Source organism: Anopheles darlingi, chromosome 2, assembly GCF_943734745.1.
Source record: "Anopheles darlingi chromosome 2, idAnoDarlMG_H_01, whole genome shotgun sequence".
Classification (NCBI taxonomy): domain Eukaryota; kingdom Metazoa; phylum Arthropoda; class Insecta; order Diptera; family Culicidae; genus Anopheles; species Anopheles darlingi.
Window position 1 is genome coordinate 25,967,995 of NC_064874.1, and position 23,908 is coordinate 25,991,902.

Genomic DNA, 23,908 nt, shown 5'->3' on the forward strand with positions numbered 1-23,908 from the left:
ATCTGCAGCGGGGGTACGTACCTTGGAGCTGGGTTGCGGCTGCAGCAGCCGCCGCTGCCGCTGCCGCCGCCGCCTGGAAGTCGGCTGCTTTCTGGAGGTTCACCTTTGGCCGGCCTTTTGCACCGTGGAAGAGCGTGGACGTGGCCGTGGACGTGGAGGATGTGGAAGGAAGGGTGGCAGCGGAGCTGGAGGTAGTGCCAGTAGTGGTGCTACTGGTGGAGGAAGGCCCACTGGCACTGGTCGTAGTGGTACTAGTGGTGGATGTGGTGGATATCGTGGTACTAGGATGGCTAGCCACGGTCGACGAGTTCTCCAGCAGGAGCTGCTGGACCTGCAGGATGTCGACGTACTCGTCAAGGCTTGAGGCGGTGCTGGCGGTGTTGGCCGTCGCTAGATGCGCCGATCGGTGCGACGCCGAACTGAAACCGGGCACTGTCGGTGTGCGTCGAGAAAGAAATAAAAGCACACGCTAGTTTGGACCCTTCTAGTGGCGAAGAACTGACTGACGTTGACACTTACGTCCGGTTCCGAAGCTGCTGAATCCCGGATAGCCGGACCCGAGGCTGGATCCGGTACCGTTGAAACCGGCGTGCGTGAAGCCCGCCGGTGACAATGCACGGGAATGATGATAATGTTGATGATCCTGGTGTTGCTGTTGTTGATGCTGCAGTTGCTGCTGCTGCAGCAGTTGTTGCTGCTGTTGTTGTTGTTGTTGCTGGTGCAGCAACTGTAACTGATGCTGTTGCTGCGGAAGGTTTGGAAAACCACCACCTCCCGTTTCCTGCTCCAAACCGGCCACACAGTCCAGTTCTCCGTTCACCGACGGATGTTCGGTTGTGGCGGAACCCTCACTCAGACCGTTTACCGTCGGCTGGCCATCGTCGGCAGGCTCCTCGTGCTGATGCAGATGATGGTGATGATGGTGATGGTGGTGATGGTGTGCAAGCAAGTGGTTACTCGTAGCCGTGGCACTACCGCAGATTGGTTCACTTTCGCGACGCATAGCTAACATTTTCGTGACCGCTGATGCTAGCACCCGGACACGCACGGATCCGATCGAACGGTTCTGGCCGACGGGCACCACGGAGCACGATCGAAATGCGGGGAACGAACGAAAACGAAAAACCAAAAACACAAAATGCGATAAATGATAAACACTCCATAGCACGCGGATGAGGGGGACACGCGGATGAGGGGGACACGCGGATGGCACGATAGATTTTCACGGATTTCCACTGATCACCATTAACGACACAGGACGGTCACTTCGGGCACGACAGCGTGTACAGCACACATTAAATGTAACAATGTATTCCCCGACGGTCGAATATGTACTCGTAACTAATCACCACAACAGCACTGGCACTTGATTTCCAGAATGGACGTGAAACTGCCTTTGCAACACACTAAACACTAGAGACACTTCACTTCACTGCTTATGGGCACACAACGGAACACAATTCGCACACTTGGACGAGGATGGTACTCGCGGCACTTGGAGAGGAAGCTTCCTAACGTTTCAGAGGTATTGTAATGCTGGGGGCTCGCTGAGGTAACTTGACACGTACAGTGGCACATTACAGACTTTACTCATCACTTTACGCACACACACACACACACACACACAGGACACAAGACACAAGATATGCACGGTGACACTTCTGGCAAGAGAATCTGGAAAAGTTGGAATCATAAGGTAAGGTTTTGTAGAAAACGAATACAGGTTTCCGGAAGAGTGACGTCCATTATAAGTTAGCAGGTGAGCTCCTTCGTGGTAAACATTCCATCCGTCGCACAGGCACTGTCGTCTTTAGCTAGAATCGGTGGTGTTCCCTTGAGGGAATTGGCCGCTGACAACAGCACAACATCAAAGCACGCCTCTGGTCGTCCACTTTCGGCGAGTATTAAGTATTCGTTTGACACACTGCGACACGAGTTGAGTCCACTAGTCCACTATATATCCATCAAGCAAGCAATGGAGTTCCGAACCTAAAGGCGTTTGACAGCCGGGGGAGCTCACTAGGATCACTTACACTTTTCGATATAGACCAACTGCACTGCGTCTCGATTGACACGCGGCGCCCGGTTGGTTTCGTTTGCTCGTTTTCGTCGTTTCGCTTATGTCGGTGTTAACGTCGTTGGTTCGTTGGTAAACAAAAGAAACTACTTCAAAAAATTATCGAAACCGTTCACTCGTTAACCCGGCCCGTCCCTAGCAGCACTCGAGAACGCGCGCCGCACCGACAACGCACTCTTCTCGGTCTTCTCTCAGGTGCTTCAAATCGGATCGTTTCGCAAACTGAATCGCGCCAGCCACGATCGACACCGTGGAAGCTGTGCTGTGCTGTGCCGCCACCACACCAAGCAGGCAGGCAGGCAGGCAAGGGGATACAGAGAGCAGGGAGAGGGGCGCGCACATCCCGGACGCAGTTGCGCACGAACGCCACGGTCCAAGATCAACCACGGCTCCTCCACTTTCCCCTGCCTGCCTCCTGCCATCCATTTGCTGGCCGTATGATGACGAATTTTCCCCACGACGGGGTGTGTGTGTGAGTGTGTGCGCGGAGAAAATGGCGTATTAGTGGACGAAATTAGTGATCTCGATGTCCGCACGATGTGTGATGATCATCACCACGGGCACGGGCAGAGCAGCACCGAACAGCCGTCACCAACGCCACCCACGTCACCACCAACACACCTTCACGCCGTGAGCGACACCGAGCTACGACCAAAGAGATAAGATGCAAAGTCCCACTCCTCCCCATTCGTGGCGATCGTGGCGATCGTGGCGGCCTTTTGGAGTGCGCAGGAGAAGAAGTGAAATGTCCCATTTGGTGAGTGCAGTCATTGTCAAAACCAGAGTACCCCGTTTGCCTGTCCCTTGCCACCGCTCCGGGCAAACACACAGTCGCAGCGTCGAGTCGAGGCCGAGGCCACAACTACAAACTTGCCGCGCTGGCGACGATCTCGATCACGCTGTCACACTGCCTGGCTGTCAGTGCGGGTGTGCCGGTGTGTGCCACGTTGTCGTCTCGATAGCCGGCGCCGGTGACGTCGTTCTTATTTTGCCTTATGACGCCTGGCCACCGCTAAGACGGATACGGTGTTCGCGCATGTTCGCGCTAGAGGACACTGCCAGGGGAGTCGCACACACACACGCGCGCGCTCTTTCTCTCTCTCTCTCTACCCAATCAGTTTTGGACAGAATTACCTTCCTGTTACTACATGTGGCTGTGTCAGTTTGCAGTAGTATTCAAGTTCACAACAAGTTTCTAACACACGATCACTAGGTCTACCCGGGTAGCTGGTAGCGTCACTCGTATGAACGATGATCAAGTGAGCTCACTTGGCTCACCTGACGACCAGCACAGCAGTTGATATCATTCACTCGCTCACATCTCGATCAGCGATCTCACTGTTCATCATCTCACACGACGTACTCTGTTGCTGTGTTTCCTGTTGTATCCGTCACTTTTCCACGAGAACAATATCCGATATTAGAAACAATATGGCCTCGAATGGCGGCAAATGGCAACATGCTAGTAGACCGTTTACATTCACTTCACTACTATGCAGCGATCCTCACATCCTCCAACTCACCAGTGTATGTCTCTCTCTCTTTCTCTATCTATTAATTTCACCAAACAACTACACTAAATATTGTCCCACTAAACACTACCAGCTAGTAGCTAGTAGCATCCCGTTGCAACACTCGACGTCTAATACCACTTTCGACCGGCAACAGGAACCTGGGAGTGTGTCATGCCCGTCGGAAGGCAATCGAACGTTTAATCAATGGAGTCACCGGCATGCTCCATTCATACCCGGTGTACTATCCTTCAGCTACTATCAGCACGGCATTATCGGCGTAAGATGTTCGGCGGGAACCCGGGCCTCCCGTTCGGGCCAGAGCGTGCGAGCAACAGGCACAGAGAGTGAGAGCGAGAGAGAGAGATAATGAGTGAGAGAGAGCGAGAGCGTGCTCCGTGAGAAGGAGCGTGCGACAAGAAAACGAGAGGAGTTGAGGGAAATGAAGCAAGAAAAGCTGATGCCAGAGCGGCACACGGCATCACGAGTCGGAAAATGGAGTGTGCGTGAACGTGAGAGAGAGACTATGGAGCGAGAAAGAGACCCAACGAAAGACGGAGAAAGATAATGACAGATAGAGTGAGAGACAGAGACAGAGAGAGAGAGAGTGCTTGCGAGTGAAAGCAGCTGAACGTGAGCAACAGGTGTTATCCGGAACAGGCGCAGGCGGTTGTAAGATATGGTAAAGAGGGAGCCACCGGTAAGGGTGGAGAAGGTAGTAGCAAGGCATCCAAAGGGCAGCAGCTCGCCAGGGAGCTCTACTCGGGCTCGTGCCGCATCTTCACCGTTCGGCGAACGTCCTCATCCTTCTAGAACTACCTCCCCCCCCCAGAGAGTGTCGGAGCTTCTAACATGTGGCTCCTCGTCTCAAGCGGCACCTCCAATCCATCACGATTGTGTCCAAACTCCCCCACCTCCGTGGCGTAGGCGTTACGGTGTTTCCCTTGACAACCAACGGGGCAACGTTTACATGCCGTTACCAACACCGGCACCAACACCATGCAATACAGCGAACTCAAGCGAAGACCAATGCACGTGCACCGTTTTTTGGGCAGCAGCAGCAGCAGCAGCGGCAACGGTCGCAGAAGCTCTTGATGAAGACGAAGAGGAAGAAGATGAATCTAGAGCACCCGGCCGAGAATGTTCGGCCAGGGGTTTCGCTGGCTTACCGGTGGTACGCTTGCTGGAGGCGCCTGGTGGCTCTCGTTTGGGACCCATTTTGTCAGAAACAATACTTGGTTGTCGGTGTTTTTTTTTTCGGGTAAGGGCGTTGGGTGGCAGTGGGTTAGCAATTCACGCTAGGCCCTGGTTTTCGCATGAATGAAAGTGACGAAAAGGGGAAAGGATGCGTCTTGTTAATGCGATTGATTATGGGAAGAGAGATAGAGAGAGAGAGAGAGACGCCTCTTGCCTTCGCTGGCGCTGGCGTAAACATCTTTTTGTGGGTCGAGCACAAACATGGAGCTTTTCGTGGGCTCTCGCTAATATTTGTTTCACTTTTAAGGCCCCCCAACCTCCCTCTCCGATATACTACTGTGTCCAACAAGTAAGGTGACACGGTGTCCAAAATGCCCGCGTAAAAGGATACCTTTAGTTTTGTATTTTTTATATGTTGTCAGCACTGTTATTGACAACCATGGCAAGTTTCACGTCAAAATATTCACTAGTGTTTGAGATACGTATTTTTTTGTGAACTGCTAAAAGTGTATTCTTCGTTTTTCTTCATGTCGCAAATTTTAAAACAAAGAATTTGCATTAAAAATAATTTTTCTGCTGCAAATATACCAATGCGAATGGTACAAAATGTCTTTAGTGACGATACTACGTCAATAAAAATTATTTACACTTGGTGGAAAGACTTCCAGGAGGGTCGGGAACGTTTTGAAGAGGAAGTACGCTCTAGACGACCACCAACGACAATCGATGCAGGTCACGTCCAAAAAATCAAAGATTTGGTGTTGGAAAACCGTCGATTAACAACAAGAGACTTTGCTGATGATATTGGCATATCAAACATATCCGTAAATTATATTTGGAAGGATGTTTTTCATCTCAAGTGCGTCAGCGCTCGATCACGATAATGCACCATCTCAAACTTCGTTGGTTTTCTGTGACTTTTTTGCCAATATTTTCACTCATATCGTTCCGATAAAACCTTATGCGCCTGATTTGGTTACATTTGGCTTCTGGTTATTAGACAAGCCCTAAATTTCGTTCCGAGGACACTGTTTTGACACGATAGAGCAGATTCAAGCCGCTGCGAAAAAGGTGCTGAAGGCCATTCCTAAAGACGACATTTTCGCGTGTTTAGAAAATTGGAAAATTCGTCGGCAAAAGTGCATTGTGTCTGGGAGGGATTACATTGATGGCAAAAAAATTGATTTGGAAGAAAAATTAAAGAACTTTCAAAATACATCCAATGTCACCTTACTTTTTGGACACAGTAGTATGTTTGCCGCGTGTGCAATCGCTTCCCGATAATCCGAGGCGCCGGCTTCGAGAAGGATGTATTTGTGGTTCCTGAATATGCTCATCTGCGTTGGGGTTAGGTTGGAGGGTTATTTTTCCGAACTCCAAGCTCCATATGCCTCATTTCGCTAATGGATTCTCAGTGGCCGTTTCAGCGTATTTGTGTGTAAATAGAAACTACCAAGAAGCGCCTATTGGTTTTGATAGGATACGACTTACCCTAGTTCGAGCAGCCTTGAAATTGATCTTCCCGTTTCCACACACACACACACACACACACGCGCTAATTACAATCTTCCACTAAGCACATCGACAGGTCAAGCTGCTACTGCTACTACTACTACTACTACTACTACAACTTAATAACAGTCACTAACCGGTGCTACTACTCGATTGCAGATTCGAAGCCACACTAGTAGCAAGGTGCGTACAGTGGACCCTTCTAACCCTGCCTACCCCACCGTCACTGACACTTTCTCTTTCCCCTTCCACCTTTCTATTCCTGCTTTCACCCGTTTTTCTTTCAATCGACGGTTTTGGGCGCGAAAAACTGGCCACACTTCCTGGCAAATGCGTCGCGAGCGAACGAAACAAGCGAGCGACCGCGTGGACGAACGGATTTGTGAATGAAGCTGGCCCAGCGTCACCGGAGTGCGCCGGAAAAACGTGCTCCCGGCAGCAGCAGCAGCAACAGCAGCAGCTCCAGCGCGTCGCGTGGTCTGTGGAGGATATCTCGCGCGAAAGAGACAAAACGATAGCAACAGAAGTGGAGTGAAAGAGATAGAGATAAATAAGCAGAGAGAGAGAGAGTGCAAGAGAGTGAAAGAGAGCAATTGCGAGGGCCAAGAGTGGTGCGTGCGTGCGTGCCAGAAGGAAGCAGCGAGCAGGATGTGGGATGCAACCGGCACTGCTGCCAATGCCGGCTACCAGTCATTGTTAGTGGGAGAGGGTGAAGGGTGGGGCAGAAACATCAGCGGCGGAGGGATGCGAGGGAGGTGGTGCGTTGCGTGGTGCGTTGGTGTGTAGCGAAGGAAGCGTCGAAGGATGTGTAGGTGTAGGGTATCCGTAATACAACAAAAAAAGAAGAAAAAAAGAAGAAAAAGAACGCAAACGCAAGGGGGCGGCTCACGACGCCAACTCTCGCCCGCCGAAGTGTGCCCGGGCACGAAGTAAGCTCCCCTTGGGGAGGGAGTGAGTGGAAGTGAGAGGGGAGGGTGGAGTTGCCCATATCCGAGGACGAGTGGGACGTTATTAGGTGGGCCGCCGGTGCGAAACCGAAACTCAAGCCACACATCCACAACCGGGGCAACCGGGCGCACACACACACACATATGTACGGTGGTTCCGTCAACCCACACACCAGCGCAAGGGAGGGGGGAGGGGGTGAATGGAGGGGGGATTTACTTAGGCAGCACCAAAGGCCTACACACTACAGCATGCTACTAACCGTATTGGGAGATATAGCTTTCCAAACACACAAACACACACACACACATGCTGGCGTAACTGTCAAACTGTTCGACCCAAAAACCGAGGATCCTAGCGCTGTGAAACTGATAACAAGGAATGGTTCCAGATAACACCTTGCAAGTGATTCTACGAACAGCAGCAGCGAGAGCAGAGAGCGACGAGCAACGAGAGAAGGAGCTTAAAAGGAAGTGGAAGGTTAGAAAGGAAGGAAAGTGGATAAAAAATATGAAAATACATCGGAAGTGATTTCTCGGAAGTCCTTTAAGCCCTTTGCAACATTGTAACAACCAAAGGATGCTGCTGCCGTTTACGATTTTCCCAGCAAAGGACAGAATGTTTGCGAACCGCATAGAAAGCCGGACCGAAAGGTTACCCGGAAGATGGTTTGATCCGAAGCCAGCTAACCCATCAAACCGGGTAGGCGAGAGGCCGCGACATTTATTTGTCAGGTGTTACGGAAGGGCGGACACCTCCGTTAATGTGATTCGCAACCTTCTGTAATCCCTGTAGCCGGTGCTGCTACCTATCGCCCTCTCGCTAATCGCAATCATCTGAAACCGAAGGAAGCAAGCAAGCAACGAGCGCGCGACCTTTCAATCGTCTCTTCCCATGGAGGGGATGTAGCAGCATTAATGGTCCTCCAATCAGAGGTTGGCGGATAGTTGCGAAGTGCTGTCGATGACACTACTCGACAGACAAGGGACGCCAACACCAGTATGTGACAAGCCACATACAGACAGACGTAACCACAAATAGGACTCAACATAAACATTCGTTCGTTCGCGAGGACTTTGACCTTATCTACTCTACCGGGGGGTGTGATGGAAAGGGGGCGCGTTTCACCTGGGCCATTTGGATAGCCATTTTGGCCAACACAATTTCCGTCATGTCTGTATAGAACGACTGGACGCATCGAACATCCACCCAAAAACAAAATTCACCAAAAAAAAGCAACTCCGGAATAAAATCCGTGAAATCCCTCTGGTCCCGTGTGTGGGCGATGTGCTATTGAACTGCCACGAACCGCCTGCTGCCTGGTGTGTGTGTGTGTGTGGGCGACGCTTGCATCCGTTAAGTCGCGTGCCCCCGATGCGCGTTGGCGCGATGCAAACACCGTTTATGCGTTGCACCCCGGACGCGACTTGCGGAGCTTGCGAGCTTTTGCCTCTATGTCCCTTTGTCGAACGAATGCCACGAAGTTTGTCATTTAAGTCCGGACTGAAGTTTGGTGTTCCACCATTTCGTTAGAATCGGACGTGCGTGTGTGTGTATGATGATGATGGGATGGGAGATTGGGAGCACTTCTTTATCACACTTGCTCGGTGGTAAGCTCTCTCTCTTTTGGGGGCACCGAAAGTTGGTGTCAATCCATCACTGAATGACACCCACCGGCGCTTCCGTCAGAGTTGGCCGACCGCCGGCATGCCGGTTCCGCATCGAACTACCAGGCACCGGTCAGTCAGAGGGTGACCTTGAAGGCCTTGAGAAGGTAGGCGTAGGACGTAGGACGTAGGCCGTAGCTTGCCAGCCAACCGGCGACTGTGAGGCCTGTGTGCTCGTAGTAAGTCCGCTGGCCAGCAAACCGTCTAGGGGAACCGCTCTCCACCCCCAGATCAATACTTGCTTTCATTCATACAATGGACAACCCACACACACACACACACACACACACACACAAACACTCACTCACACGGAACAAACTGTTCTCGTAACACATGAGCTACGACACTTTCTAGTGAGAGACACTTACGGCGGGCGTAAAGAAGAGCATAAATTGTGATTTTTATCGTACCACTACCCACGTCCCCTCCCGCACCCCGGTTTCGTTGGATTAGATCTCGATCGTTTCCCGAACCAACCGATTCGTGGTTCGCGTTCCGCGTTTGCCCCCAGGTAGGCGCTTTCACTGCAGTTACTTCTCTTCTTATGCTGGTCCTTTTGTGGCCGGTCACTTGTTGGCTTTAAATTGCAAATGAATGATCAGGGAAGGGTGGACCATTCCATTGGATTTAGTTTCAGTTTCTAATTCCAACAAATCACCCCCTAGCGGAAGCGCTGGTACCAGGTACGGTTGCCCTTATTTGGTCGATGCAAACGGGGGATGCATTTAACTGTTTGCAATTTTATTAGCATCCACTTTATCGGGAGATACATTTTTGCGGAAATCACTCAGAAAAAGGTGATCTTGAAGGAAATGGTCGAAAATTCAATTAAAGGATTAAGCTAACTGATAAAGTTTCGTTCTAGTATCTCCATTTCCCGATTGTAGTTGAATTGAAATATTATAAATAATACAAAAATATTTCAATATCGTCATGAGGATTGTACTATTTTAACTGCTTCTTTGAATTGCTTAAACTTATTAAGCCAAACATTAATTAGCGGGTACTTAATTCCATTTTATTCGAGGTCCACCATTATACTTTTCATGCTAATGAGTTGATGGAATGATGCCAAAAAAACTCACTATTCGCATCTTTCTTCTCCATTCATAACATGAAAAACAAATCCATTATCAACTGTCCAGCAACCAGTTTGAAACTGTTTATCAAACAAACCAGCATTTAAACAATTGATAAGTCAAACTGAAATGTATTGATATGATTGTTCACTCATGGTAGCGAGCGATGCAATACCTATTAAGGTTAGATTTATATCACAGCTGAGCACTAGACGGATTCGTTAATCGATCATTCAAAACACAATTTTCCTTATAACACTCTGAACTACACTGAAGTAACTACTTTCCTTATAACACTCTGAACTACACTGTGTGGTACTTAATACACCACTAAAGATCCGTGTTCACACTTACAAAACGATCACCAAATGTTTCAACACACTTGCATTGCGATACAATGTCACATGCCACAGTATGTCGCAATGCGCAAAACAACACATCGGGATATTCTATCCTTCCACAAGATCCGATAGAACATTCAGCATTCGGAACCAACACAGTGGGAGATGTGCATCATTAAACCGAAACCCAGTTGCTAGCATATTCACTTGTACCTCACTCGCTCATCTCTCTCACACACTTTCTTTTCTCTTTATCATTGGCATCGCTCGTTTCGGATGGCAATCCTTCATCTTTCGCGCTCCACTACGAAGCACAAACCTTCGTTCTGGGCACTGGGGTTGCGCACCATCATCACGATCACGGCTGCGCTTAGTGATCTTAGAACGCTCGACAATCGCAGCGCACCGCACCGCGCCGCAGCTTGCTGTGTGCGGCGACGACCGGATGTGCGACTATGATTAACTATGCCACCACGACGCGCGCCAACACCGAGAGCGACTAACAAGCCTGGGTGCGATGGCGGCTTGCCCTCTGTGGCCATACGAAACGAACAACAAACGAAAACTCCAACTCCAACTCGGGCATCGTGCACAAGGCAATGCGCTTATTACTTGCGAACACAAACACTAGACTTGTGTCGTGAAAGAACATAAAAGACACCGATACCGATTCGATATTGAAGCCGCAGAACCACACGATTCACATCAGAACGAATACCACTAGGGACACTCTTCCACAAAGAGGTGATTAGTTAACGATCACCGAAATCGATCTTCCGTTTGCACAAAGGGAAGACCGATCTTGAATCATAAAACACTGGACCAAGACTGAATGTCGCCACCGTTCGGACACATGCGACATGCTGTCACAATATGCGCGGTGCTATGCAGCACTATCTCAACGCAGCGCGCTGGTCGCTGTTGGACGCTTATCACACGCCACACTCGCGATGCTGGTCGTGGTTCTCTTGCAGAGATATCGCCAGTCGCGCTCCCAGAAACAGCTGATGGTCATGGACGTTATTTCTCCGGCAATTAGTGTCGCAGCGCTTCATTCTACAGTTGAGAATTGACGAAGAAGCCTGATGACTGACTGACTAACTGACTGACTGACTGACTGATGCTCCAGATCTATCCAGCATCCACCACAATGACACACGCACCACACAATCGACACAACGGCACGATAGGAACGGAGACATTCCCGGGTCGCCGGGACTGCAGCAGTACCCTTCGGAGGTCCGCAGTTGGACGCGTTTACGCGCGTAGTGCAAGCACGACACCGACACCGACACCGGTCACCATCAACGGACCAGACGCGCGACAGACGCGACAGACAGACAGACAGGAAGAGCAACAGTTGGAGACACCTCGCCGGGCGCAACCCGGCCGCCGCGGACGCACCAAATTTGAGATCACGTCCGAACTCGTCCACGCCACGCAGCGACACAAAAACACTCTCGCTCATCGGCTATCGAGAGTCCGGCTCCAGTTTTTGGCCAGACCATGTTTCCCCGGCCTACACTAAAACCCCCGGTCCTAGGCCGTCGGGCTAACGGGGCAACGCGCAACCTACTCTCTCAACCGGGCCTCAACCTACGATCCGGCATCTCCTAACCCCTTGGCGCAATCTGGCCACCGCAGACACCCCACCCGGGTCGGAGTCGAACGGAAAGACGGATCGATGGTTGGGGTCCATCGTTTTGGGTAAAGAAAACGTCTAGACCGCCCCGGCAAATTGTTTCCCCCCTGGCGCTTTCCTCTCCTCGCCCGTTCCGTTCCAAAAATGGCCGCCACACACCCTAGTACCGAATCCGATAGCGTGAGTGTGCGATACCGGTATGCCACCGGCATTCCAGCGCGCTCGCACGCGCCATTCGCTCATTACCACCGGCGATGGACCACCGACGCTTGATGTGGGCTTTTGGGAAGACTATCCCGTTCGGTGATGATGACGATCGGTGGTTGTTACATGTGTACTATGCTTGGAGGGGAGCTGAGGTGTCCGGCGGACCGCCAGACCGATGACTGCCGCTTCCTACGCCTTGACGGTGGATGGATGCGTTTACCGGCACCTACATGAAAACGCGAGCGGTTGTCACGTCTGTCACACACACACACACACACGGCCATACACGATGATAAGCGCATTTGGGCTGTTGTTTGCTCGTACTGTGCTCCTCGAGGGAGTTCAATGGACAACATGCAGTGTGCGCCGCCCAGAAAAAGGGAAAACTGGTTGTTAGATTTTCGATGAAGTAATCTTTCTTTCTTGAAGACTCTTCGACACTTCCACGAATTCTGTACCTTGATGTAATAGATAGAACACATTGTGGGTTCATTATTTGGAAATCGATCAATTTGAGTTTGAGTAGAACTTCGGATGTAACGTCCTTCGTAAGGAATCGAACGATGAGCGTAGTTCTTATATTTTATTCAACGAATCTGCGATTTAGAAGAAAATGCAAAGTTCAGTTCCTTTTTTAAAAAAAACTTAGTTTAGGAGCTCAATACAATAGCCAAAAAAAATTGAAGTTCGATACAGATTCCTTATCTGATAGTATTATTATTAATTTATAGGAATTAAGCAAGAATACTCTCGAGTATGCAAACTATAAGTATGATTGCATGGTGTGCATAATTTCAAAATAACAAGATATTAATGTTTTGACGAAATAATACACCGATATTGATATAAGAGAAACGATTCGGGAAGGACGAATACCGATTTGTAATAAATAGTACAGATAAATATACTAACACTGACCGATAAACATAACTATAAAGGTATAAAGGTTAGGCTAAGCCACAATGCCTAAGGTATCAAACAGTTTGAGAACAGTTTCGTATTTTGCGAGACTCCAGACTGTTCAATTTTCAGTTCGCCGCTCCAAAAACTAATAATGCCTCATCCCCGAGACCAAATTTCCTTCTCTGGCGTCCGCACGCGTGTGTCGTCATTGGCCAAGTCAACTGCAACCAGCATTGCTGGCGGCGTCATTGTCCTTCGACCGCCGTTTGAAGCTATTTCAATCACCACCGCCACCGCCGTCGAGCACGCATGGCACGTGATGATTTGGCGTTATTTTTAAAAAAGACCGAACCCACCAACGAGGCTTCGCTCCGTTGGCCACATTGCTAAGCATCACTTCCGCTGCCGGGTGGTGGCTGTACGCGTGAATGCCGTGACCCGTACCGAGAAGCCTCCGTGACTCCTGAAGAGAATCCAAAATTAAACCCCGCGCACACACACACACACACATACGCCAGGACTCGTGGAAGGCCCGTTGTCGTTGTTGTGTGACTCAATTGTCAATGGCCACCGTTTCTAGCGTGCGGCGCGTCTACTAACGTCATTCCCATCCCTCCACAATGCATTGGAGCAAGCATTTTAAGAAATTTAGTAGTGGTGAGGGATGGGAAGAGTAGCTACCCCCTCTGACCTTTCCCCTATCCTGCGATGAGCAAAGTTTCGGATTTGCCTTTCCTGGCTAGATTTGTGGAGGAAGGAGGATGAGGATGCCGAATGCTAAACATGTGAAGCGAACGAAAAACGAAACCGGAAGGACTCGTGTCCGGTGGTCTCGCCAACGTTGGTCACACGTGCCCCAAACCACGGGCCCCCTCCAGTCTAGCGGACCTTCAATCGGATCGCTTTGACGTCATAGTGTCGGCGCGCGAATCGAATCGACTGTTGGACCATGTGTTTGCTCCAGCATCCATCCATTTCCAATCCAGGGGTGCAATGCTCCACGTGAAGCCGCGCTATTTCGAGTCCTCGAGAGACTTGTCTGGCCAGCGCATGCCGTCGGTATTAATAGAAAATCGCGGATTCCGCGGGGATCGCGCGACGTCACGCGACAGCCAGCAGCGATTCCAGACCCGGCGGGGTGAGCTCTAACGATGTTTTGGATCGCCTTAGTACCAGAGCTTTCGCATCTGTGGTGCCCACGAGCGCGCCCGTGTGTGTGTGTGTGTGTGTCTGGGTGTTTTGTCGCACATAATTTTTTTTAAATCTAAGAGCTCCATTTGTACCAATTTGTTTACAGTCTGCATTTTTTTACGCTCAGATAGCGTTAAAACAAATGAATGGAGGAAATGCTGGAGCAGAGGAGAAGCCAACAACTGACTGATAGACGGGGCGTACACCATGTCTCCACTCCAGAGTAATTTGTTTTCCTTTTTCGCAAAGAATAAGATATAAATTACTCCCTACCTCAACCCCCACTTTTAATCCTCCCCCCTCCCTGAGAGCGACATTAGAACCGCCCTCGAGAGTAGGATGCATTCTACCGTTGTCGTAGTAGTATAAGTTGTTGTTTTTGTTGGTGCTGTTAATGCTGCTGCATCATGGGTGGATGCTGGGGCAACAAAAACAAAAAAAAAACAAAAGTCCAACCAGCTCAGCCCAACCCCAATAGGTGTGCGTCGATGGGCGGGACTCAACCAACAACGAGTCGTCAACTACAACAAGAACAACAACAACCAGATCGATCGTCGAAGACTGTCTACACACACACACACACACACAGACAATGCTACGAGTGCCACGCTCGGCGATACCACCCCCTTGGGGTGTGCGCCACCCCCTCCCTCCCCCTTCTAATTGATTGTGTGTTTGTCGCGCGCGCGTGCCCTTTTTGTAGCGCCATTTTGCTGCCCCGTTTGCTGGCCATTGTGTTTGCTCAGAAGCTTAGCGAACCGAACACTGAGTGAGTGCGTCTGTGTGTGTGAGTAGCAGCAGTACCTCCAGAATCCTTGGCCTGACAAGGATTTGCGTTGGACTGCCTGGCTGGCCGGAGCTCGCTCGGTATCTTGCTACCTACCACTGGTACGAAGGGAGGAGTTTAGAGAAGATATTGGGCCCTAGAACAGGACAAGAAGGACAGGACAGGCGTTCATGCAGGAGATTAGCAAAGCGACGGGAAATTCCCCTCCATCCCGTGCTACCCCGAAGGTAAAAGCCTCGCCAGAGTGCACCCACTCAAGTTACTACCTCCCACCCACCACCACATCATCCCCGCCATCATCGAATGGTACATTCTAATTCCCGGTGAAATCGTTCGGCATTCCGAGGATTCTGTATTGACACACCGATTGCCAGCCAGCGAGCCATAGACCAAACAATCGGCCGTGCGCTAAATCCGGAATCATTTATCGGGAGCCCTATTTGCGGATCACAAGACACACCTTCACCCCAGCATCCCCCCGCCACAATTTAATGGAATCTTTTGCTTGCCAGCCAGCCAGCCAGCCGGCGACGCACTTCGGAACAGGATTTTACCATTTTCGGAGACGCGCGCCGACGGACTCCAGGGCCAGGCTAATTATCGGCAATCGGCGCTCCGGACGCCCACACGAGGAGGGAGTGCGAGCGTTACGTGCGTTACGCAAATAGCCATTTTCCTACTCCACGGCAGGCCATTCTTAATGCTCTCTCTTTCTCTCTCTCTGCGGACTGGGAAGTGGGAGCAATGCAGCATGCTTTGCCACTGAACCTCTTCCGAAGTACGAAAACAAATCCGGAGGAATAAATCTGTTAACAACCCAACGGTCCTCCCATGTTTTTGGCACCTTTTCGGGACCTCTCTGTTTGGAATCTTCAATTTATGAGCTTTGAGCAGACGTCGAACTCGTCGTTTTTCCGTTTTTAAGGCCGGCAATTGGTTGGCCGTTCTATTATCCGCTCATCATATGCGATCACGACGACGACGACGTCGAGGTCTCAACAACGAGTTCAATGCGTCTTCGGTGGCTGAAAAAAAAGCTGCACATTTGCACGTTGCACTCGATATCTGCTTTCGATTTCAAGCGTGGAGTGAAACCGGGGGTTTGGTGGAACGAAATGGTTGGTGCTGGAGTGGAGCGAGGCCAGCGAACTGAAAAACAAAATCCGATTCCGAATGCGACGACCCCGCGACACCGAACCCCGTGCTTAAATCCAGAGTTCTATCCAGTGTGCACACACACGCACAGACAGAGTGCACACAGACAAGGTGACAAGAAGGAGTACAAGAGGGAGTTCTCCATCCCTCTCTTTCCCTCTCTCTCACTCACTCTGTGGAGCAGTTTAATGAAACTAAATATTACAAAAGCCTTCTTGCCAATAAATTAATCATTGATTAATAAATCATAATGATTTATGGTTGGCTTATTCCGATCGGCACCATTCGAGCGTCCTGTGCAGTGCAGTGCTATGTGTGTGTGCGCGCCAAAACCGGCGGCAGCGGCACACTTGCCGCCAAGCCAATTGGCACCAAAGCGTCGTCGTCGTCGTCGGTTCCAGGTTGCGGTTTGGCAAGCCTCTTTGGCGAGCAGTTCGTCGAGGCGAAGGAGTGCAACAACGCCACTACGCGAGCGCGCATTTGTCCCACACCAAGGCACACCAAGGAGCTGCTGGTGGTGGTGGCAGTGGTGGTGATGGTGGTGGTTTTCAATAAAACTCGAAATGACAGGTAAATTTATAAATAATTACATAGTTGTAGCACGCGTGTGCACACAACACTCGTGTCCGGGCGGTCCAATGGGGCGGCGGTCGATCCCCCGCTTACGTGTCTCTCGCCGGGAGTATTCCCCGAGTCTTCCGAAACCGGGCGTCTCGTTGCTGCTGCTGCTGCTGTCCGCGCTGCTGTTGTAGCAACGGAGTGAAGCGGAACGGAGACCGCCCTCCGATCACAGGGGAGAGAGGGTGTCACGAGCACCCTTTTTTTTCTGCGACCGGTCCGGTTATCAGGATGAACAGCTGGAGCTGGAGCTGGAGTTGGGGCGGCCACTGGGGAGCAAAAAAGGGGCCGCTCGATCTCGATTTGACGTGAAATCGAGTGTGAAATGCAGGTCAGTGGTCGGAGGATCAACCCCCCTTCCGATCAGGTCGTGCTGACCGTTCTACTCCCTTCGGGTCACAAAACACTCACTGAACTCTGGCCTCGACCACGACGGTCTACGTTCCGGTTTTTCCCGGTCACACGCCACACGCCGCACGATGAGGTGCGTGATGCGCATTGAAGTCTTTTCGAAACGCGAAAGACGAAGACGCGCGAAGATCACGTCCACCGCTAGGAGTAGCGAGCAAAAGGCTGCTTGAATACTGTTGCCTTGCTTGTTTAATGACTTTCAATGATTCGCTTCTGTCGATCATCGGTGACCGCACGTAAAGCACAAGGAACGCACACGACATGCCAAGGAGCAGCAACAGCAGCAGCAGCAGCAGCAGCAACGATGTCGGAAGTAGACCTAACGTCTAGTCAGCAGCAGCCTCCTCCCGTGTACCTCATCTCACATACTTCCAGTTCCCCCTTTTGTTCCCCTTCCTTCGTTGGCAAGGCATGGACGCGTACCACCTTATGGTCAATATCGGCAAAACGGATCGCCAACATGTCCATTACAAGCAATTAAATTCCTCGAAATCAGCCACCGTATGCAAATTGCAATCAACATACTTCCTACCGCCTCGGTGCTCGGTGCTCGGTGCCCAGTCCACGGTCCACGAAGCGGACGACGACCAGCGCACCAGCTCCAGCAGCAGCGGCAGCAGCATCTGTGACCGCGACTGCTGTGGACCGGGAGGATTGTCGACAATTTTGCGGCCTAGCGCGACTACTGGCAACCGGCTCGGCGCCCCGGCTTTAGCAAGGCCAGTAGCCATTGGTTTTGCCATTTGCCTTCCACCTCCCTTTGGCCTGGCCGTTGTACAGCACCAGGGTGTTCCCGGGAATGTGTTCGCAGCGAAAGCCGGATCTCAATCTCGGTGCGACGAGCACCGCACCGTGCGTGTGTGTGTGTGTGCGAGTGTGCGTTTGCATCCCAGCGAAATCCATGTAAATCCATTTTAAAATGGATCCCCCTGCTTGAGATCGAACCGCGACACACACACACACAGCGCTGGTTGTCGTTCCCTTGGTCACAGTCCCGGGGTGTCCATTTCGGGGTAAGTTATTAGACTCGAAATCAGATAACAGCCCCCCACCTCCTCGATAGCTCGGTTTGCGTGAACTGCAAGCGGCCGAAGTGCATCGCGCGCGCGCCTGGAACTGGTCTCTAGGACAGACCCAAGCACGGAGAAGTGTGCGTGAGAGAGAGAGACAGAAAGACGGGAAGTTAATAGGAAGAGAGCGATAAAGAGAGCGAAAGAGAGAGAAGGAGAGCGAATGAGATCTTTAATAATTTGCATAATTTCGCCCGCGGGCACTAAATCAATAATGAACGTGTAAGTGCCAGACTGGCGTTCCACCACCACCACCACCACTAACAGCAGCAGTCACTAGACCAACCTAGGACACGGCAAGCAGACGGCTGCTGCCAAAGGCTGGAGGCCGAATAGCCGTAGACTACTCGACCCCTTCGACTGGAACTGGACTGGACGCTCTCGGACGGTGCATCTTCTTGGCGGCGAATGAGCACATGTTGGTTGTCCCGTTCGTTCGTTCTGTGCGTTCCTTTGGGGGGGGGGGGGGGGGGTTTCTTCTTTCCTTTCAAAACAAATTCCCGACACCCCTCCTGCGATGTCGACTACAACTCGTCCTCCTTCGGCCTGAGGCGTTGTTTTATGAGCGAACCACACAATTGACGGCCGACGAACGGGAGGATGGTTAAGAGGATGACTGGCGACGGTGGCGGTAGTGGCAGCAGCCGCGTCCGTAACACAAAAACGAAGGATTTTGTGCCGTTTTTGCACATTGGCCACTCCACGCGACCGGCAGACTGTGGCTTGTGGCCGTTTGCATGCTAGTGTGGCATATATTTATGCGCGTACTGACACTTCATTTGTCCATAAAGCACCGCACCTCGGTTCCCTGGCGGTCGCGTGCGTTTCGCGCGCTGTTCGCTCGTTGGAAGGGAAAGGGCCCCCAGGAAGAAGCAGCAGAGAAGAAGAAGAAGAAGCAGCAAAGAAGCAGACTTTGCTGCCGGTGAATGCAGATTAAGGGGGGAGAAAGGGGCCGCGTGTACGGTTTTACGTTTTTGATTGGAAAATGGAACTTTCTACGCGCTACGCGGAAAATCTTCCGGAATCTCCGTTTTTTTTTCGGGATTGTTCGGATTGAGCTTTTCCGTAATTTTCCTTGGCGACCCGTTTTAAAAGCAACCCTCTGCGTGGGGTGTTGGTGGTTGGTTGTCAAGCAATTTGTCCCTTCCAAGCATCAGCAACAGCTGCAGCAGCAGCAGCAGCAACAGGTTGCTAAGCTAATTCAATCCGAGCTGGCATGCTGCTTATGCCCTCCGGGTGGTCGCAAGCTCATACCGTCATTAGCGAACGGGCTTTTTGGCATTCTGGCGTGCCGGTTTCGCTTGCTCGGGCTCGCTGCTGCATCCATCGCGTGCACACACACACACACCGTGAGCAGTGTGTGGGAAAGATAAGCGCCAGCTTGCATGTTCGCCAACGCCGCCCATCGGTACTAATCCGTGGCACGAATGATTGAACCGCGTTTCCGGATAAGGCAGTGCGTGGTTGCCGCATTTCCGGGATACAAAAAAATTCCACCTCACGGATTTTCATCGCGCAGCGGCATTATTGTTGGTAATTTCATTTGGAAGGATTTGGGTTTTTCATACAAAACGGAAGGAAGAGAGTAAGAGATGGAGGAAATAAGCTTCCCGAAATGTATAAACATCCCGCATCCCCCGTTGGTACGCCCGGTTTCCCCAATGATAATGCATAAGCAACAATCCAGGCATCCAGGGCGTCATCGCGGCAAGCGAGAATCCCTTGTGTCCCTTGTTCCGCGATTGGACTGCTGCCGGTGATGCTATCAACGTGCCCATAAAGGGCGTTGCAGTACCGTACCCCCGGGGGACGTGCCAACGTATCATCGCATAGGGATTAGGGGCCGATGGGCCGTGAGTGGGTATCGGACCGATGGACCCGGTCTGAACTACCGCCTCCCGTGGGCCCAGGTATGCGGATCCAGCAAGCGGGGAGTCAGGTAGTGCGACCCTGCTGTCTGTCTACCGTCACTGGCAAGAGACATTCCAGGTAGGTGCGCCTCCAGGAGGCACAACGCACGCTTAGGACCTATCACAGGACGGCGAAGGTGACACGACGCACCCGCACCGTGGACGCAAGGACCGTCTTGTCAAGGGGACTGCCATTCTGGTACGCGTTGACAGGGTAACGAGCACAACGACGACGACGGTGAGTGTGTGTGCGAGTGGTGCGAAAAAAAAGGTGTGATTAAAAGAGATTATCCCGGCACTGATTGGATCGGAACGCAATTGACGGAGAACCTTCGCTTCGCTTCGACTCGTGGATCGTCCTTTCGTTCGGGGCACTTGTTTGTCTTTCGCGACGCGAAAAACTATTTTTAGCGCACTCAACAACCACCCCTTATCGATGACTGCTATCAATGCAACACCCCTTTTTGCGTTGGCATCTCGCTCGATGACGGCCAGCCAGCGAGCCCAGGCCGGTTAGACAAGATGGATGCATTTTTGATCATCTCAGCGGCAGGGATAGTAGAGCAATGTACGAGGGGCAATGGGAGAGTGGAGAGAGGGGCAGTTATAAATTACAATCCACTATCATGCATCGGTGTTTGGTAAATGGATTTATAGTTGTTCGCACCTTTTTCGAGCGGCGTTCTAATGTTTCGTTTTGACATGAAGTACATCAAGTACACAAATGGTATGATGTTGTATGTTGTGCGATGTTGTGTATGTTGAACAAGGTGTAAATTGTTGGCAGTGAGTTGGAGTGCATGAAGCCCTTGTAATGGTTCCATTAATACTTTGAAGGCTGCAAAGACATTTGAAGCATATACGAAACAAAAGAAATTATAACACAATGTAAAATAATTTAAAAAAAAGTCTAATTCTAGGGCTATGATGCACATGTTACATCAACCTTGTGGAATTCTATCAGATTTTAAAAAAATAAAAGCTCAAGTAAAGTGTAATAGCTTAATTGATTTTCGCTTATCATATACACTGTTTTTCAGAATGTTAGATTCACCAATTATTATGAGCCGAGGCTTAAATGTAGTGCCCAACCCATTTTTCGTAAAGGATGATGCATTTAGGTTGGAAAGAGATATTATATGCATTGATTTGTTTACCGAAAAGAGCAATATTTTGACTTAGGGACCCAAAAGTTTCAAAATGATAGCCTCATAAAGAATTTACATTAATTAATCAACCATAAGGATTGACATGAGCCAGAACTGAATGAAAACCAAAATGTTTTAGCAATCGTTGGTTCCTGTTGTTATCATTCATTATCAGGAAAAAGAAGGAAATTTTCTGATATTTTTATCAGACTTTTCATGGACAAAAAACCTTATGCATTGAATCTTTCTGCGTCTGTATGACAATGTATTTCAATACGTAGCTCGAAACGAACACTGTCTTGAAGGTTTTTTTCTGAACATTCCATCTCGCAAAGCACACCTAGCGGATTGGAGGGTGAACTGAAAAATTCCACGCTCAGTCCAGATGCATCGGTCTTGTCAACAGTTAGTGTCCAGCCGATCCACCGATCGCGATCCACGCCGTCCACGACGCACCGCACAACGGCCAACAACTCGAACAGCTCCGTCCGCTGCTAAAGATGTATAGCTTGTTAAATATGACAGCGCAATATTTCAACCGCCATTTCCGCCCTGCGAAATGGAAACCAATTTAATTCGATCCGTAATTGCTCCCATCGATCACCGGGCGCGCGGTCAGCACCCGAGCCCCACGTTACCCCGAACCGGTGGAGTGGAAATGGTTCGATTAAAATGTTACTCTGTTTGCAACCTTCCCGGCCTCAGCCCCGGCTCCGGCCACCAGCCCAACTCAATCACACAGCCATCGGCGCGGCACGCCTTTGCCGCAACAAAGTGTCCTTGGAGACCCGATGGACGCGACGCGGTACGTGGCCTAGCGGTTGTTAAGTACTAAGTAAGTACTTCGCCAAAAACGGACTCCGCGTAGCGCGCAGAAATTCATTTTCGGAAGCCACATTCCCCGGCAGCAGCAGCAGCAGCACCTCCCGCGAGAGGTCCCCCCAGCGGTTTAGACCTGGCAGTCGGGCGTTCGCGGTCGCGCTGGCAAAGTGGACGTTAATTTGCCTGCGCTGGTGGCGCTCGAGAAAAACCGGCTTCACCGCCACACCAAACCGAACCAAAACGACGACCAACAGAGCGACCGACCGCAGGTACAGCAGGTACACCATGTGGCTAAGCAATTACTCAAAAACCCTCCTGCAACCGATTTACCGGACCGATTCGTCCGGTCGCGCGGTGTCCCGTGGTGTGGCCCCACCGGTCGCCAAGATCGGTCGGCCGAGCCAGCACAAATTACTTCTACACGCTGGGGTGCTGGTGTGTCTTAGAAGTCCCGCAGGATGGTGCACTTGCGCACCGGGGAGGGTGTACTTGTGTGCAGTTGCAGTTGCAGTACTCCACACCAGACGCGGGGGGCCCGCCACTGGCCACCGGCATTGGATACCGTAATTTCCAGTTTCAGCAACTAATCAGCGCTGACCACCACGCACGCACACACACACACACAGCGCGTCGCGTCGCGCACAAGCTGCGAATTGGCGTTCCGTCTGCATATTGCCACCGTCGCCACTGCCACCGAAGTTGCGCAAAAGGAATTGTTTGGACAGGGCCTGGACATGGGAGTGTACTTGGTTGACTTGGTTGCTCCTGCGTGCGTGCGTGCGTGCGTGTGTGTGCATACGAGTGCGTTGGGCCAGCATGCTGTGCTTCGTTCATTCGTCGGATGTCGGAGAAATATTTTAATCAACGAATTGCGGTGCCCCCGGCCCGGTCCGAGGACGAATCTCGAGGACATCGGTGCACCCGGGAGGAGAAGGGAAGTCGCAATCGATCGCCGGAATGGTTCAATAAATCACGCGTCGCCCAGTAGGAGCCCCGGACCAGGGCCAAGAGCCAAGCTCTGGCTGGCGGCAAACGAGCCAAATTCCAGTAGCACCTCGACAGGGCGGCCGCCAACAACTAGTGGCCATCGAACGCTGAACTCCAGACACAGTGTTCCCGGAGATCTTTCTTTGGCTCTCTCTCGGGGTATTAATTGCCGCAATCGTGCCGCATCGCAAGCGACGGTGGCTAGTAAATATGCGAAATTCAACACCCAGCGCCGTATTGGCCCTTTCAGAGGGTGCGATGGAAGTGCGAGATGGATGGAATTGTTTCCCGTTTTTTTTTTGGGCAAATTTGCAGCAAATCCATTCAACCACTAGGGCGGATCCATATGGTGGTGGGGTATGAAGACGGTCCCGAACGGTAGCTGTTACGCATTGAGAAGAGGTGTTAAAATGCCAAATTGTTTAAAAGACGTTTAAGGCGTTGCTTATCAAGATGAGTAAATGAGCGATGAGTGTACAAAGATTGGAAGGCAAAAGGTGTTTAGAGGTTACAAAAATAAAGGGGCAAACGGTCAACGTATAAGTCAGTTTTTGATTGTTTGATTTGATCAAAGCAAATGTAAACAATGTTCCAAAAAAAAAACACCACTTTATGGATCAGGTAGTTAAATTTAGATTTAGAATAATTCGTGGCCCTTTACCTACTTTAGTTTTGGTTTTTTATACCAACTTTTCATTGTTTTGTTAACATTTCATTTATTAACATAT

The 23,908-nt window shown here is 50.8% G+C and overlaps 2 protein-coding genes across 2 annotated transcripts in view; both read right to left on the reverse strand.

Moving 5' to 3' along the window:
• LOC125947902 (hormone receptor 4-like) overlaps positions 1-1,186 on the reverse strand; it is a 70,529-nt gene extending 69,343 nt beyond the window's left edge. Inside the window, exons 1-2 of the mRNA XM_049673428.1 lie at positions 520-1,186; positions 22-432 (exon numbers count right to left, since the gene is read on the reverse strand). Of these exons, the coding sequence (XP_049529385.1) occupies positions 22-432; positions 520-1,012 (904 nt within the window). The 5' untranslated portion in view covers positions 1,013-1,186. The remainder of the gene's footprint in view (positions 1-21; positions 433-519) is intronic.
• The window catches only part of LOC125947999 (protein D3-like), a 348,887-nt gene that overhangs the window by 141,246 nt on the left and 183,733 nt on the right, over positions 1-23,908 (reverse strand). The gene's annotated exons all lie outside the window — the stretch shown is intronic.